Source organism: Aquarana catesbeiana, linkage group LG01 (genome assembly GCF_042186555.1).
Source record: "Aquarana catesbeiana isolate 2022-GZ linkage group LG01, ASM4218655v1, whole genome shotgun sequence".
Lineage (NCBI taxonomy): Eukaryota > Metazoa > Chordata > Amphibia > Anura > Ranidae > Aquarana > Aquarana catesbeiana.
The window spans coordinates 508,904,214-508,919,664 of record NC_133324.1 but is presented as its reverse complement, the minus strand read 5'-3'; the positions used below and the strand labels follow the sequence as shown (position 1 = coordinate 508,919,664).

Below are 15,451 nucleotides of genomic sequence, written 5' to 3'. Positions count from 1 at the left end.
CATTAACTTGCAGGTGGACTTTTTTTTTCTCTTTTCATCTACTATCGCTTTAAAAAGACACATGGCCATTCAATAAAATTGGAGGAGATGCGATTCAACCTTAAACTGCATAGGGTGTTCTTTACTGTTAGAGCGGTAAGGATGTGGAAATCCCTTCCACAATCAGTGGTGTCAGCTGGAAGTATTGATAATTTAAAAATACTCTTAAATGGGCATTTTAGTGAATGCAATAAACAGGGATATGGGAAATGGTATTGGCATAAACACACTCACACACACACATATACATACATCTACACAGGTTTTATTAGATGGACTGATGTCTTTATTCAATCTTACCAATTATGGAACTATCATTAAAAAAAGCTTGTTTCTGAACATATGATGCTATATAATGTAAACATATGATGCTGCTTAAATTTTTTATTAATCATGACTGCGATTATTTGACCAAACATTAATCATGACTCCTGTTACATTTCAGGACTAATGCTAACATATGAGTATGTTCATATAGATATTTAATTACCATAACAATCAGAAATGTGTTAAAGGAAAACAAATATGGCCACTTGAGCACAAACAGCATTGTTTATCATTTTTGGTCATCGTTTTCTGACATGGTCTGTTTGATCCAATCCAAGTACCTGCCAACTCTTGCATAGACACCAGGGGGGTGATTATAACCAAATGACACTATACCTTCCTGTACCCCTTTACAAACCAGAGGCCCTCCGGAGTCTCCCTACAAGGAAAGATTAGAGAAATGACATTAGGTGAATGAAATCAAGATAAATGTGACAGGTTTCATAAGTACTGGTATAACATCTAAGGGCCACAACAGGCTTATCAGATCGGAACTGGATTCATTTCTTCCTGGATGCTAAGTAGTCTGCACTTTCAGTTCTCTTCATCTCATTAATGATCCCATCCTTCTTTGTAGCCAATAAAGAATCATGATGTGGTGAGCTCATTTATTGTAGTATTGTAACGGTACTGTGGCACTCCAGAACAGACACCATGGAGACCGATGGACCAGCTAATACCTGGAGGATAGTGACAGGCATATATATAATCTGCTTCTGGTAAGTGCATATACAGTGCCTTGAAAAAGTATTCATACCCCTTTAAATTTTCCACATTTTGTCATATTACAGCCAAAAAGGAAAATGTATTTTATTGGGATTTTATGTGATAGACCAACACAAAGTGGCCCATAATTGTGAAGTGGAAGGAAATGATAAATGGTTTTCAAATTTTTTTTTACAAATAATTATCTGAAAAGTGTGATGTGCATTTGTATTCAGCCCCCTTTACTCTGATACCCCTAACTAAAATCGAGTGGAACCAATTGCCTTCAGAAGTCACCTGATTAGTAAATAGAGTCCACCAGTGTGTAATTTAATCTCAGTATAAATAAAGCTGTTCTGTGAAGCCCTCAGAGGTTTGTTAGGGAACAGCCGTTTCCTCTGAGGGAAATCCTGAAAACATGACCTGTTGGGGTGCCTTGAGGACTAGAGTTGAGAAACACTGTGTTAGAGGACCTTAGTGAACAAACAGCATCATGAAGGCCAAGGAACACAGCAGACAGGTCAGGGATGAAGTTGTGGAGAAGTTTAAAGCAGGGTTAGGTTATAAAAAAAAAAATCCCAATCTTTGAACAACTCATGGAGCACTGTTTAATCCATCATCCAAAAATGGAAAAAGTATGGCACAACTGCAAACCTATCAAGACATGGTCGTCCACCTAAACTGACAGGCCAGGCAAGGAGAGCATTAATCAGAGAAGCAGCCAAGAGGCCCATGGTAACTCTGGAGGAGCTGCAGAGATCTACAGCTCAGGTGGGAGAATCTGTCCACAGGACAACTATTAGTCATGCACTCAACAAATTTGGCCTTTATGGAAGAGAGGTAAGAAGTAAGCCATTGTTGAAAGAAAGCCATAAGAAGTTACATAGTTACATAGTTACATAGTAGGTGAGGTTGAAAAAAGACACAAGTCCATCAAGTCCAACCTATGTGTGTGATTATATGTCAGTATTACATTGTATATCCCTGTATGTTGCGGTCGTTCAGATGCTTATCTAATAGTTTCTTGAAACTATCAATGCCCCCCGCTGAGACCACCGCCTGTGGAAAGGAATTCTACATCCTTTCTGCTTTTACAGTAAAGAACCCTCTACGTAGTTTAAGGTTAAACCTCTTTTCTTCTAATTTTAATGAGTGGTCACGAGTCTTGTTAAACTCCCTTCCGCGAAAAAGTTTTATCCCTATTGTGGGGTCATCAGTATGGTATTTGTATATTGAAATCATATCCCTTCTCAAGCGTCTCTTCTCAAGAGAGAATAAGTTCAGTGCTTGCAACCTTTCCTCATAACTAATATCCTCCAGACACTTTATTAACTTTGTTGCCCTTCTTTGTACTCGCTCCATTTCCAGTACATCCTTCCTGAGGACTGGTGCCCAGAACTGGACAGCATACTCTAGGTGCGGTTGGACCAGAGTCTTGTGGAGCGGAGGAATTATCGTTTTATCTCTGGAATTAATCCCCTTTTTAATGCATGCCAATATTCTGTTTGCTTTGTTAGCTGCAGCTTGGCATTTCATGCCATTCCTGAGCCTTTCATCTACTAGGACCCCCAGGACCTTTTCCATCCTAGATTCCCCCAGAGGTTCTCCCCCCAGTGTATAGATTGCATTCATATTTTTGCTACCCAAATGCATTATTTTACATTTTTCTACATTGAACCTCATTTGCCATGTAGTTGCCCAGCCCATTAATTTGTTCAGATCTTTTTGCAAGGTTTCCACATCCTGCGGAGAAGTTATTGCCCTTCTTAGCTTAGTATTGTCCGCAAATACAGAGATTGAACTGTTTACCCCATCCTCCAGGTAGTTTATGAACAAATTAAACAGGATTGGTCCCAGCACAGAACCCTGTGGGACTCCACTACCCACCCCTGACCATTCGGAGTACTCCTCATTTATCACCACCTTCTGAACTCGCCCCTGTAGCCAGTTTTCAATCCATGTACTCACCCTACAGTCCATGCCAACGGACCTTATTTTGTACAGTAAACGTTTATGGGGAACTGTGTCAAATGCTTTTGCAAAATCCAGATACACCACGTCTATGGGCCTTCCTTAATCTAGATGGCAACTCACCTCCTCATAAAAAGTTAATAGATTGGTTTGGCAAGAACGATTCTTCATGAATCCATGCTGATTACTGCTAATGATACCGTTCTCATTATTAAAATCTTGTATATAGTCCTTTATCATCCCCTCCGAGAGTTTACATACTATTGATGTTAGGCTAACTGGTCTGTAATTCCCAGGGATGTATTTTGAGCCCTTTTTAAATATTGGTGCTACATTAGCTTGTCTCCAATCAGCTGGTACCATTCCAGTCAGTAGACTGTCAGTAAAAATTAGGAACAATGGTCTGGCAATTATTTAACTGAGTTCCCTAAGTATCCTCGGGTGCAAGCCATCTGGTCCCAGTGATTTATTAATGTTAAGTTTCCCAAGTCTAATTTGAATTCTGTCATGGAGGTGCTTCCTGTGATGTGTCATGAGGATAAACACTGCAGTTTTGGTTACTGAAGCCCCTCGATTCCCTCGTGAAGACTGAGGAGAAGAATACATTCAATACCTTCGCCATCTCCCCATCCTTTGTAACCAGATGTCCTTCCTCATTCTTTATGGGGCCAATATGATCTGTCCTCCCTTTTTTTACTGTTTATATACTTAAAGAATTTCTTGGGATTTTTTTTGCTCTCCTCCCCTATGTGTCTTTCATGTTCTATCTCAGCCGTCCTTATTGCACCCTTACATTTCTTGTTGCATTCTTAATAAAGTCTGAATGCTGATGATGATCCCTCAACCTTGTATTTTTTGAAAGCCTTCTCCTTTGCTTTTATATGCAATTTTACATTGGAGTTAAGCCATCCAGGACTTTTGTTCACTCTTTTAAATGTATTACCCAATGGGATGCATTGGCTAATGCCCTTATTTAATATGCTCTTAAAGTAAACCCATCTCTCCTCCGTGTTCTTTGTTCCTAAAATTTTATCCCAATTTATGCCTTCTAGCAAGGTTTGTAGTTTATGGAAGTTGGCTCTTTTGAAATTCAGTTTCTTTGTATTCCCCTTACGTTTCCTATTTGTGTGATTTATACTGAAGCCCATTGACCCGTGATCACTGTTACCTAAATTGCCCCGTATTTCCACATCCGTGATTAGGTCTGTATTGTTGGTAATCAGTAGATCCAGTAACGCTTTATTTGTAGTTGGTGCGTCTACCATCTGACCCATAAAATTGTCCATTTAGGAACTGGCGAGCCTTAGATGAATGCATGGTTCCCTCCGCCCAGTCTATGTCTGGATAATTAAAATCCCCCATTATGATAACACTTCCCATCCTTGCTGCTAATCCAAATTGTGATAGGAAGCTCTGTATGTGCGACTGGTTTATTCCATCATTCAAGTGTGGTTCACCTTTGGTGATTCAACAGGGAGGCTTCCTTATGGAATCAGGACGGAGATTTATAGATTGGAAGAATATATTTATTTATTTACCTGATTATAATGTTATTAAACATCAAATAACAATAATAATTATATTTACAATATAAATCTTTCAAATTAGAGTTTGGTTTACATTTTAGCAGATTAGAATTCATTGAGGATCATGCACCAACATTCATGCATGGGTGGTAGGTATATTGGTCGTCTCCCTCGTTGCATATGTTGGTGTTAGTGTATTTTACTATACATGGCATTATTTTATATATCTATGTTATGTTTTGTTTGTTGCACTTGGTGTCTCTTTTTCTAGAATTTTATCATCATATATTTTGTTTTTTTAGACTCTCCAGTAGGGAGGGATTCTCTTTATTCTGTTTAGTGGTGAAGTTGTAGATTATAGATGCTCACAGGTGTTTTCAACTTAACTATTAATGGCACACATGTTTTGGCCATTTGTCTAATTGTTTAAAGGTGTATATCTGCTTGTATATGTAGCATTTAGCTATGACTAAGCACCGTGTGCGGTGTAAAACGCATCAGCTGCTGTGCAGTTAGTCTGTACCCATTCACGATGCTTTAATATTCATTTTTTAAACAATAAAGGTGAATTCCCCCCCCTTTATTTGTCTTTCCCCCCTTTTTGTTTGTTACCACCAGTAGCTCTCTGGGGACCCTCAGTGTTGATCCATCCAGTTATCTCGGCTTGGTAATTGTTTTGTGACACCAGTTATATCATACCCGAGTTAGTCGTCTCCATCCATGTTTTATATGTGCCTAGACTACTGGCTTTTATATATTGTTTTGAGAAAAATTGTACACCCACTATTGTGATACCCTGTACTGACTTTTCTTTTCAATAAAATCTATTGAAAAAAAAAAAAAGGTGAATTTTTTGGCGTGCGGCTATCCAGCTATTTATTTTTCTATTACTCCTGTTGCAAACTGGAGACAGCTGATTCCGGGAGAGGTAATTACCTTTCAGCGGTGAACTCGCTCAAGTCCCATTTGCAGTTTGCAAGAAGTCATGTGGGGGACACAGCAAACATGTGGAAGAAGGTGCGACCAAAATTCAGATGAGACCAAAATTTTACTTTTTTGGCCTAAAAGCAAAACGTTATGTGTGGTGGAAAACTAACACTGCACATCACCCTGAACAGACCATCCCCACCGTGAAACATGGTGGTGGCAGCATCATGTTGTGGGGATGCTGTTCTTCAGCAGGGACAGAGAAGCTGGTCAGAGTTGATGGGAAGATGGATGGAACCAAATACAGGGCAATCTTAGAAGAAAACCTGTTATGCCGCATACACACGAGTGGACTTTCCGGCAGACTTGGTCCGGCAGACCGGACTCCGTCGGACAATTCGATCGTGTGTGGGCTCCAGCAGACTTTTTTTCCCTAAAAATCTGATGGACCTAGAAATAAAACATGTTTCAAATCTTTCCAACGGACTCGAGTCCGGTCGAAAAATCCGCTCGACTGTATGCTAGTCCGACGGACTAAAACTGACGCTAGGGCAGCTATTGGCTACTGGCTATCAACTTCCTTATTTTAGTCCGGTCGTACGTCATCACGTATGAATCCATTGGACTTTGGTGTGATCGTGTGTGTTCAAGTCCGTTCGTTGGAAAGTCCAGGGGAACCTACGCTGCAAAGTCCGTCAGAAAGGCTGTCGGACCCCAAAGCATCAAACAGAGTGCCATGCAGAGGGACTACTTGTAAAGTTGGAGCTGTAGTAGAGCGCAAGAGCATCATAAGCCGATGCCTGCTCTGTAGTGCTGGCTCTTGTCCCATGTGGTGTGATACCAATTGCACTCCACCGGATAGCAGTCCTCAGAGTGGTGCCAGCAGCAGGAAAGAAGAGATCTTCAGGTCAGTGTGAAGCAATACACTGGGCTTAATAGTATAGGGCTGCTTTCACACTGATGTGTTGCGGTTTACCCACACCGTGGGTACAGTACAGTGTATCTACAGCTTTCCTGCAGGTTTGCTATACTTAGCTTTATACTTCTATCCTTCTATATCCTGCGGGTTTGATGTACTTTCTGAATGCAGGCGTTTTGGTGTGCTTTCAGAAACTGCACCACACCTGCAAGAAGTCTATGGCAAAGCGCAGCTTACCCTGGAAGGTCACAGATACACTGCGCTGCACTCACGGTGCAGGTGAACAGCAGCACATTAGTGTGAAAGAAGCCTTATAGGGGGCTTAGAACAGTAAGGGTTCATTTATATTTGCAGTTTGGGGGTTGGTAAAACCCCATAGTTAAGATGTGTTTTTACCACCCCTCTCCCAACCACACCCCTTCTAGCTGCAGTGGCCAGGGGTATACACATTGCAGCTGCAGCAAGAGTTATACGCCCTGTCATGGTTGATCAGTTTAGCACCTGCCTAGCATGACCCATTCAAGTGAATGAGGCCACTCTGCAAATTCCCTGCAACCTTGTTCAGGGGGGTTGGAGCAGACCACGTTGTGTTGCTTCTCACAGTGGTAGGGCAATTAGAGGTTTAAATCAGGCGTGAGGAGGCAACACTGTGCCCAGTGATCTTTGACTTCTCCCATGTTGTTCAGGTAAATCTCCACCTCTTCAAGGTTGCCTACCTCTGGTTTAGATCAAAGCATATTCATGTCTTAGAATGGCCCAGTAAAAGTCCAGACCTAAATCCAATTGAGAATCTGTGGCAAGACTTGAAAATTGCTGTTCACAGACACTCTCCATCCAATCTGACAGAGCTTGAGCTATTTTGCAAAGAAGAATGGACAAAAATGTCCCTCTCTAGATGTGCAAAGCTGCTGGAGACATGAAAAGGTAACCCAGATGTATCCTGACTCTTTTTCTCCAAAATACTGTAACCCTACCCTATTGCCCCACTATAATTATCAAAAATATACTGACAAAAAGGTTGGGAGTAAACTGTCCATTTACGGCCCCTTTATTAAAATTAACAATCATGTAAACAATATTACAAACAAAAAACATAACCTTTTTGGTTAACGATCCTTGGAGGCACTAAATATCAAAATAATTCCTTGTATCTGCAAGAACTATTTCCAAGGTCCCTGCCGCACTGCACCGACTCGGGGACGAACCACACTCTGCAGATACACCATTGTAAGTCCCAGTTAATCCACCATAACTTGCATTCCACCGGGGACCCATACCATGGATGTGCTCAAATCATCTAATTACAGCAGGTTATTTAAAAATGCCTCCAAAGACCCAAACGCCACAGCGCAAAGTGTGACGCCTCACACCTTTGTGCCCCGCTAAAAACGTAACGCATGCTGTATCCCGTTTTACAAACCCAGTGACCACAAATTCGTGCCAACCGCATTCAGATACACCCAATCTCTGCTTAGATACCGCCATGTGTCCACCTCAAGCTCCCGATGTCTAACTACAAAACCCTTCCGTGTGAAAAACCTCCCAACCTCTTTACTGGCCTTCACTCGAGCCCTGTCCAGCTTAACCACTGACCTGGCAAGACGCCAGGTCGTGCGACCCACCATGTCAGACCACACCACCACCGTATGCGGAAATGCCAACTGCAGACGAACACATCAAACTTGACGTCACCTATGAGGTGTCTGCTGGAGCGAACCCCCAGGTCATTGCCTCCAGCGTGTATGACCAAAATATCAGGGGGCCTATCCCATCTCGCAACCCTATTTACCTCCGGAACCAACCTGCTCCATAACAACCCTGGAACTCCTATCCACCTAATGCTGTCCTCAGATCTAGGGAAACCCAGCTGACAACCATTAGGCCTCACATCAGCCCTCTTGGTCCCCCGATACACAAAGGAATGTCCCAATAGCCACACGAGGCAGGCATGATCTGAAACGAAAATATCACACATAACACACAACACCAAACTATAACACCGACTACACATGCAAATAGGAAAAACAAAAAACACAAGGCGCCCCGGGAACCCAGGAGTATTAAATCAAGTGCGGGCGAACATACATTTTTAACCTGTCCGACACCCACCTGCCGATACACTTTACAACTGCATTATCCAATCCCCACCAGGCCGCCTCAGTGGCCACCCCGATGCGAAAAGAATGAGAGGAAAAACTGCTGGCCTCAAGACCAGCAGCCGCGAGGCAGCACCGCAGAACCGACACAAACTGAAAAGTGGATAAAGCCAACCATCCAATTGGACAAGAAAGGAACCGGCCACTACTGGGCGAAGCCTTAAGTAGTCCCCAACTGCGGCCATCAGGCATATAGGTAAACCAGGAATCTGCAGCAACGTAACGCGCGCCTGATCTGTCTTGGATTGACGGATGAACAGCTCTAAAGAAACGCCATTGTAGCGGACATCCGCCGTCGACAAACCCCCCATGAGCAGCCTTGGACGGGCTAACTAATTCACCCACCCTGAGGGCTCCATAAAAAGCCAAAGCAAAAGCCGCCCAGAATAGCAAAATTTCAAAATTGGATGAACAAATTGTGATCATCTGCAAAAACAACGATTGCAGTATATAAAAAGTGATAGGCCTGCGGCCATCTGGCCGCCAAGCCCCCTTTCGATAACCTCTCAAGGCCTGTTTCACCAAAAAGTCTTTGGTAAAATTGGGCATGCCCCGTATTTTAAACCAGAAGGCCAGGCCGTCTAATTTCCGGTTCATGGCAGATATTGATACGCCAACCGAAAAACACAAACAAAATAAATCACCAGATGTCCGACTTCAGAACTGCCCCTGTCAACCCCTGCCCGTTGAAGCAGTTCATTCCCATTCCCTCCAGACCTTATTGTAGAAAGACCATGTCCACTCGCTCAAGGAGCTTCAAATCAAATCAGAGGCAATTCCAAAGCAATCCGCCGCAGCCGAAGAGGACAAGGTGTTCCGTGTTGCTCCGCACCAGGTGCCAACTCCCGGAGCCTGTCCAACTGGAAGCAGGAGAGAGCGTCAGCTACCGTGTTCTCCACTCCAGGAATATGCACAGCGTACAGAAAAACATTTTACTGAAGAAAACAAAAAAACAGATATTGCAACAGATGTATAACTGGCGGGGAGGACCCTGACGGAGAGTTGATAACCTGCACTACACCAAAGTTGTCGCAGTGAAGACGAACCTTTTTGTTGCTAAACAGTTCACCCCAGAGCAACATGGCCACCACCACTGGAAAAAGTTCCAGCAGCACCAAATTCTTTAGGAATCCCGGCTCCTTCCGTTCTGCGGGCCAGCGCTCCGCACTCCACCGGCCCCCTAAGAATGCACCATAACCGGTGGATCAGCTCAAGATCGTTGTTGCTGACCGGCCCCTCCATCCAGATGGACCGGCCATTGAAATTGCCCAAAAATTCATGCCAAATCCGCAGGTCAGCCTTGTGTTCCCTAGTTAGCCGAATTAAATACCTAGGTGAATTGACCCCACCAGTGGTAGCAGACAGCCGTAGACAAAAGACTCTGCCCATTGACATTATACGGCAAGCAAAATTAAGCTTACTGAGGAGCGACTGTAGCTCTCGGAGCTAAATCTTGTGTTTTTCAGAGGCCAGACGGACCTCCTCCTTCAGAGTATGTAATTTGTCGTCCGGCAGGCGACACTCCATTGCCCAAGAATCAATCTCTATGCCCAGGAACTTGATAGCCTTCAGTCTTGTCCACCACGAGAGGAATACGGAAACGCGCTGCCAGATGCTGGACCATCGCCAGCAACTCACTGCATAAATTAGAGGATGGAGGGCCAACACAGAAAGTCATCCAGGTAATGAATCACTGAATTGACACCTGCTACGTCCCACACCACCCATTCGAGAAAAGAACTAAAGGTCTTGAAAAAAGCACAAGAGATGGAGCAGCCCATAGGCAGACAGCGATCTACATAAAAGGACCCCAACCATCTGCAACCCAAAAGATGAAAGGTAGCAACCGAAAGGTCGATTCGATATTGGTTTTGCCATAAGGGCCCCCTTCCCATAGTGCCTTACCCAAAAGACGGCAGCATCAAATGAGGTATAAGACACTGTACATGCTTCGGGGTCAATATAATGATTGACTAAGCCGTCTTTTGGAAAAGAAAGATGGTGGATAAGGCGAAACTTATTTGGCTCCTTCTTCGGAACGACACCCAAAGGCGAGACCACCAAATCATGCAAGGGGGAACGTGGAATGGGCCGCACTTACGGCCCATCAAAACTTCCTTAGTGAGTTTCTCAGAAACCGATTCGGAGTGTAACATAGCCGACCACAAGTTGTCAGCCACAGGGGAAATCCAAGGAAGGGATCAAAAAACCCTCCGTGAAACCCGCCTGCAACAACTGAGCCGCAGGCCAATCTGTGTATCTATTTAGAAAAGGGGGACATCCTGTCCACCCTCACCGGAGTCCGGCCTTTTTCCCGCAGCATCGCTGGGACGAGCCATGCTGGATTTAAAGCAACGGGACAGGGGGTGAGCCCCCCCCCCCGCAGTGAGAGCATTCATGTTTGTAGCGGCAGTTGGAGCCGAACCTGCAAGAACCCTTGTTAAACTGCCAACACTGACCCCACCTTTTTGAGGCCGCTTGTCCAGGGGCGGTCGGACTCCCGGCCCCCAATGGAAAAAACAAAGTAGAAGCCCGAGGAGAGGACATAAGTTTCATCCACAAACTTATGTCCTTATGATCCCAGCGCAGTAAGGGATGTATCGCCTTGCATTGACTAAACTGTTAGCCCTACCACAGCCAAGCCACGCCCCCATAAACCCTCTGGGCCTCGCCAATTGAATCCAGATAGCAAAAAAGTGGGGAACAATTCTCGGGGGATTTTTCCCTGATGACGCTTGCAAAAATGCCTGGAGCCAATTGCAAACGTACGCAGAAGAACAACGCTTCTCCTCAAATTCCTTCTTGGACTCTTCTGGTTTTACCCTATCCAAGTTAAACTTTTCCAGGGGGAGCAACGTGAAGATCTCCATGTATTCCCCCCGCTAAATCTTTTCCCTAATCCCAGATTTGAGGTGAGCTCCCAAAGGACCCTCAAAACATACATACACTTCGCATTTGGCCGAATCGGCCAGGTGAACCGAGTCCGCACCCATACTAGCTACCTTCGCGGAGTCTGCAGGAGGAGAGACACTCACCCCCGGGGCCACTGTATCCCCTGGTGATACCACCGCCACCGACCCCTGACCAGGCCCCTGCACTGGATTCGCTGCAACCTGGGTCACTGCGCAATCCACCCCAGGGAGTCTGAAACCCACACCGACACCGGCATAGAGTTTGCAGATGCGTCAAAACGTTGAACCAAAGAACGCAGCCCAACCAAAAGGTCGTGTACAGCTGCAGCATCACCCATTGCGGCCGGCCCTGGGCCCGCCACCCTAGATGAGGGAAGGGAAGGAGGGGCCATAGCTGAAGTGACACAAGGACCCCCCCTGGGGGGCTGCCCACCATTAGAACCCAAAACAGGGGACACGAAATGCTGCAAGGAAGGTACAACATTAGACAAGAACTTACTGGGCTGACCGGAATCCACCGTCGACGACCTCCGTGGAGCAACATGCTCTTCTCCGCTGGACAGCTCACCCTCAGAGCGGGAGGAATCCTGGCAACCGCCAGGAGACTGGACTGGCGAAGATACGCCACCCGCAGAAGACCCCGGCTGCTCTCTGTCTTTTTTGCGCCTCTGCCCCCTAGGACTGGTGTGTCCGGCTGTGGCTGTGTGGCTCCTCTTCACCATCCTCCTGCTGGTGGGCGGGGCCCCGCTGCTCCGACCCATAGTGGAGGCCCTCAGATCCCCACTGGATCCGGGTGTGATGGGGTCTCCGGCTCCACCTGACTGGCCGTGACCCGCAACGCGACTCCTCCCCCACTGAGCCGCCATTAGGGCTGCGACCCCATCCCGCCGAGCTCCGCCCCGATGGGGATTCCTCCCAGCACCCATGCCCGCTCCAGCCAGGGGAGGCTAAGCCGGATGGGCTGGAGGGTCCGAGTCCGGGCTCCCTGCAAGGCGCTGATCACAAGGGGACTGTGAGGGGCTGAAGCGCTCTGGGAGGGCGTGCCCGCCGAGCACGTCTCACCTGTGTGCCGGCCGGAGCTGTGGCAGTCATCCCCTGCAGGGATGCGATCTTGCTCTGTAGCTAAACAGTCCCCATTGCATCTGCCATCGATCGGAGTTGCCCTGCCAGGCGCCGGGAATCAGCCATCAGGAGCGCAGAGGAAGGCACAGCACATTTGAACGTTTCTCCTCCTCGTGTGTGTTGGCCGGATGTCTGGTCACCCCTAACCTCCTTCACTCCTGCTTCTAGTAAATCCCCCTCCCATACTGTTTGACAATCCACTACAGCCTATAGTTTCCTGCCAAGAATTAACCCCCACTAGCCTGGCTCCCCTATTCATGCAGCCCTGCGCTATTTTTTAAATTATTTTATTGCTACGGGCTGTACTTACCCAAAAAGACTTGCAGCTGTAACTGCAGCGAAAGGTGGTTCTACATGGTATTGACTCAGGGGGGCTGAATACAAATGTATGCCACACTTTTCACATATTTATTTGTAAAACATTTTGAAAACCATTTATCATTTTCCTTCCACTTTACCATTATCTGTCACTTTGTGTTGGTCTATCACATAAAATCCCAATAAAATACATTTACATTTTTGGTTGTAACATAATAAAATGTGAAAAATTTCAAGGGGTATGAATACTTTTTCAAGGCACTATATGGTGGTGGAGTCACAAGATTGTTGATTCTCTTCACGTGGTGGACATCGACGTTTGTTTATATGCCATATGCGTTTATATCATGGATTGCTGATAAGCGCATGGGGACCGTGAATGTGTAGTTTTTTTCTGCAGATTCCTCATTGGACTAATGAATTTAACTCTTCACTGACACTTTTTGTTGGAATAGTGTATATATCACCACACTTACATCGTGATTTTTTTCATTTATTTATTTTTTATTTTATTTATATTCTAAACGCTGCACATTATTTTGTTTTATATTTCATCCTGCCTATTAGAAATTGAATAATACATCCTTAGAAATCACTGTAGTAACACCACTAAGTTCACACCTATGCAATTTTTAGGGCGTATTGCATTTTGCAGAAACACACTACAGTCCATTTAACATAGTTTCCTATGGTACACATTGGCATTTATGGATTTTGTCAGCCACTGTGTTTTTTTGGAGGTCAGGGACTTTTTTCCAGCAGCAGATTGCGTTTTGCGTGTAATAGACTTTAATGGACCTGCACCAAAAACGCAAATGTTGCTTTTCTGATGCGTTTTTGCGTGCATTTTTTAATCCTCAACAAATTGTGAATAGTCAATTTATTCCTTTAATTAAAAAAAACAAAAAACAAAATATCCCCTGGTGCAGCTCCAGTATCAATCACGATGAACGCCGCCGCTGACCCCTCCAAAAAAAAAAGCTCCACACTCGTTGCTGGCTAACATGGTCTGCCCGCTCCGCTGTCTGACAGTTCTTAAATAGCCAATGGGCAGGGCCACCCAGCGACATCACCAGGGGATGTTTTGTTGGGATGTCATTGCCTGGTGAATGAGGCAGCGTTCATCGTAATTGAGGCTGGATCTACACTGGGGGGGCGAGTCATTGTTTTTGTTTTTCATAAAGGGATTGTCAAAAACTGTGTCTGTGTTTTATTTCTTTTGGACACTTTTCTTGGTAAATGAGTAGGGGCGCAATGTACCCTATTCTCATTCACATAGGAGAGCAGGATCTGGGGGCCACCTTGTTAAAGGGGGCTTCCAGATTCTGATGAGCCTCCTGCCCGCAGACCCTCACAACCACCGGTCAGGGTTGTGGGGAAGAGGCCCTGCCCTAAAGCACTCCCCCTATATTGAGGGCATGTGGCCTGATATGGTTCAGGAGGGGAGCTCCCCCCTTCTCCCACACCCCCTCTTTTCTGGCTTGCCAGGCTGCATGCTTGGATAAGGGTCTGGCATTTCTTTTTTTTTTCATTGTGGTGTGGGGTTCCCCTCAAAACTCATACCAGACCCAAAGGGTAATTTTTTTTTTTTTCTTTGCTGGCAATTCTTTTTTCTTAATTAACTCATTGGTTGTTAGAGTTCCACCCAAAAGTACTCCTTCCCTCTACGGTGCCACATTTGGGACCTTTCGGGTCGGAGGGGGGACAGGATACCTGTCTTTCCCAGGTATCCTGTCCCCACTTCTGGGAGCCTCAGCTGCGGATATTTGCGTCACTGCTCGGGCTCCCTCCTCCTCCCTCCTCTTTCCCCGGCCGCCGGGCGAGTAGGAGAGAGGAGCGGAGCTGCGCGGTTTCCCGGCATGAAGCCGTAAGGCTACACTACCGGGTTCCCTTACTCGCAATGGAGGCAGCAGCACTCGACAGCTGATGGAAACATCAGCTGCGGTGCCATCGCTGGACTCCAGGACAGGTAAGTGTCCGATTATTAAAAGTCAGCAGCTGCTGGCTTTTAATTTTTGGTGGGCAGACCTCTGCTTTAAGGACACGGCCAAGGACTGAGCCAAAAATAGTTTGTTAAAGGAGCTCAAAACATAGATATATCTGGGAAATATCCTAACTGTTTCTTTGATGTTCTTACAGTGACAAATTTAAAGTAAATTTTTATTAATTAGATACCAACAATATAACTTACATGCATTTGTTTGTTTTTCTTGTTTTATTAACAAATTTCCTCCTCTGAGCTTTCTTTGAAACGGTCCTCTGGTCCTGCTGCCACACTCATCAGTGATAAGGCACCATACTTTGCGCTGACACCAACAGTGAGGTATAATTTTTTTCATTGACTCCAATTCCTCCCACTAATACCAATGATGGAGCACTGTTTCTTCCACTACCACCAATAATGGGGCACTATTCCTTCCACTGGCACCAATGATGGAGCACTATTCCTCCCACTGATATCAATAATGGTGCACTATTCCTTCCACTGACATCAGTGATGGAGCACAATTTCTCCCACTGACACCAATG

At 45.3% G+C, this 15,451-nt stretch overlaps 1 protein-coding gene across 1 annotated transcript in view; it reads right to left on the bottom strand.

The window, feature by feature from the left end:
* Positions 1–288: 288 nt before the first annotated feature.
* Positions 289–15,451, bottom strand: part of LOC141103797 (mast cell protease 1A-like) — a 34,609-nt gene continuing 19,446 nt past the window's right edge. Inside the window, exon 5 of the mRNA XM_073593788.1 lies at positions 289–745. Within this exon, the coding sequence (XP_073449889.1) occupies positions 596–745 (150 nt within the window). The 3' untranslated portion in view covers positions 289–595. The remainder of the gene's footprint in view (positions 746–15,451) is intronic.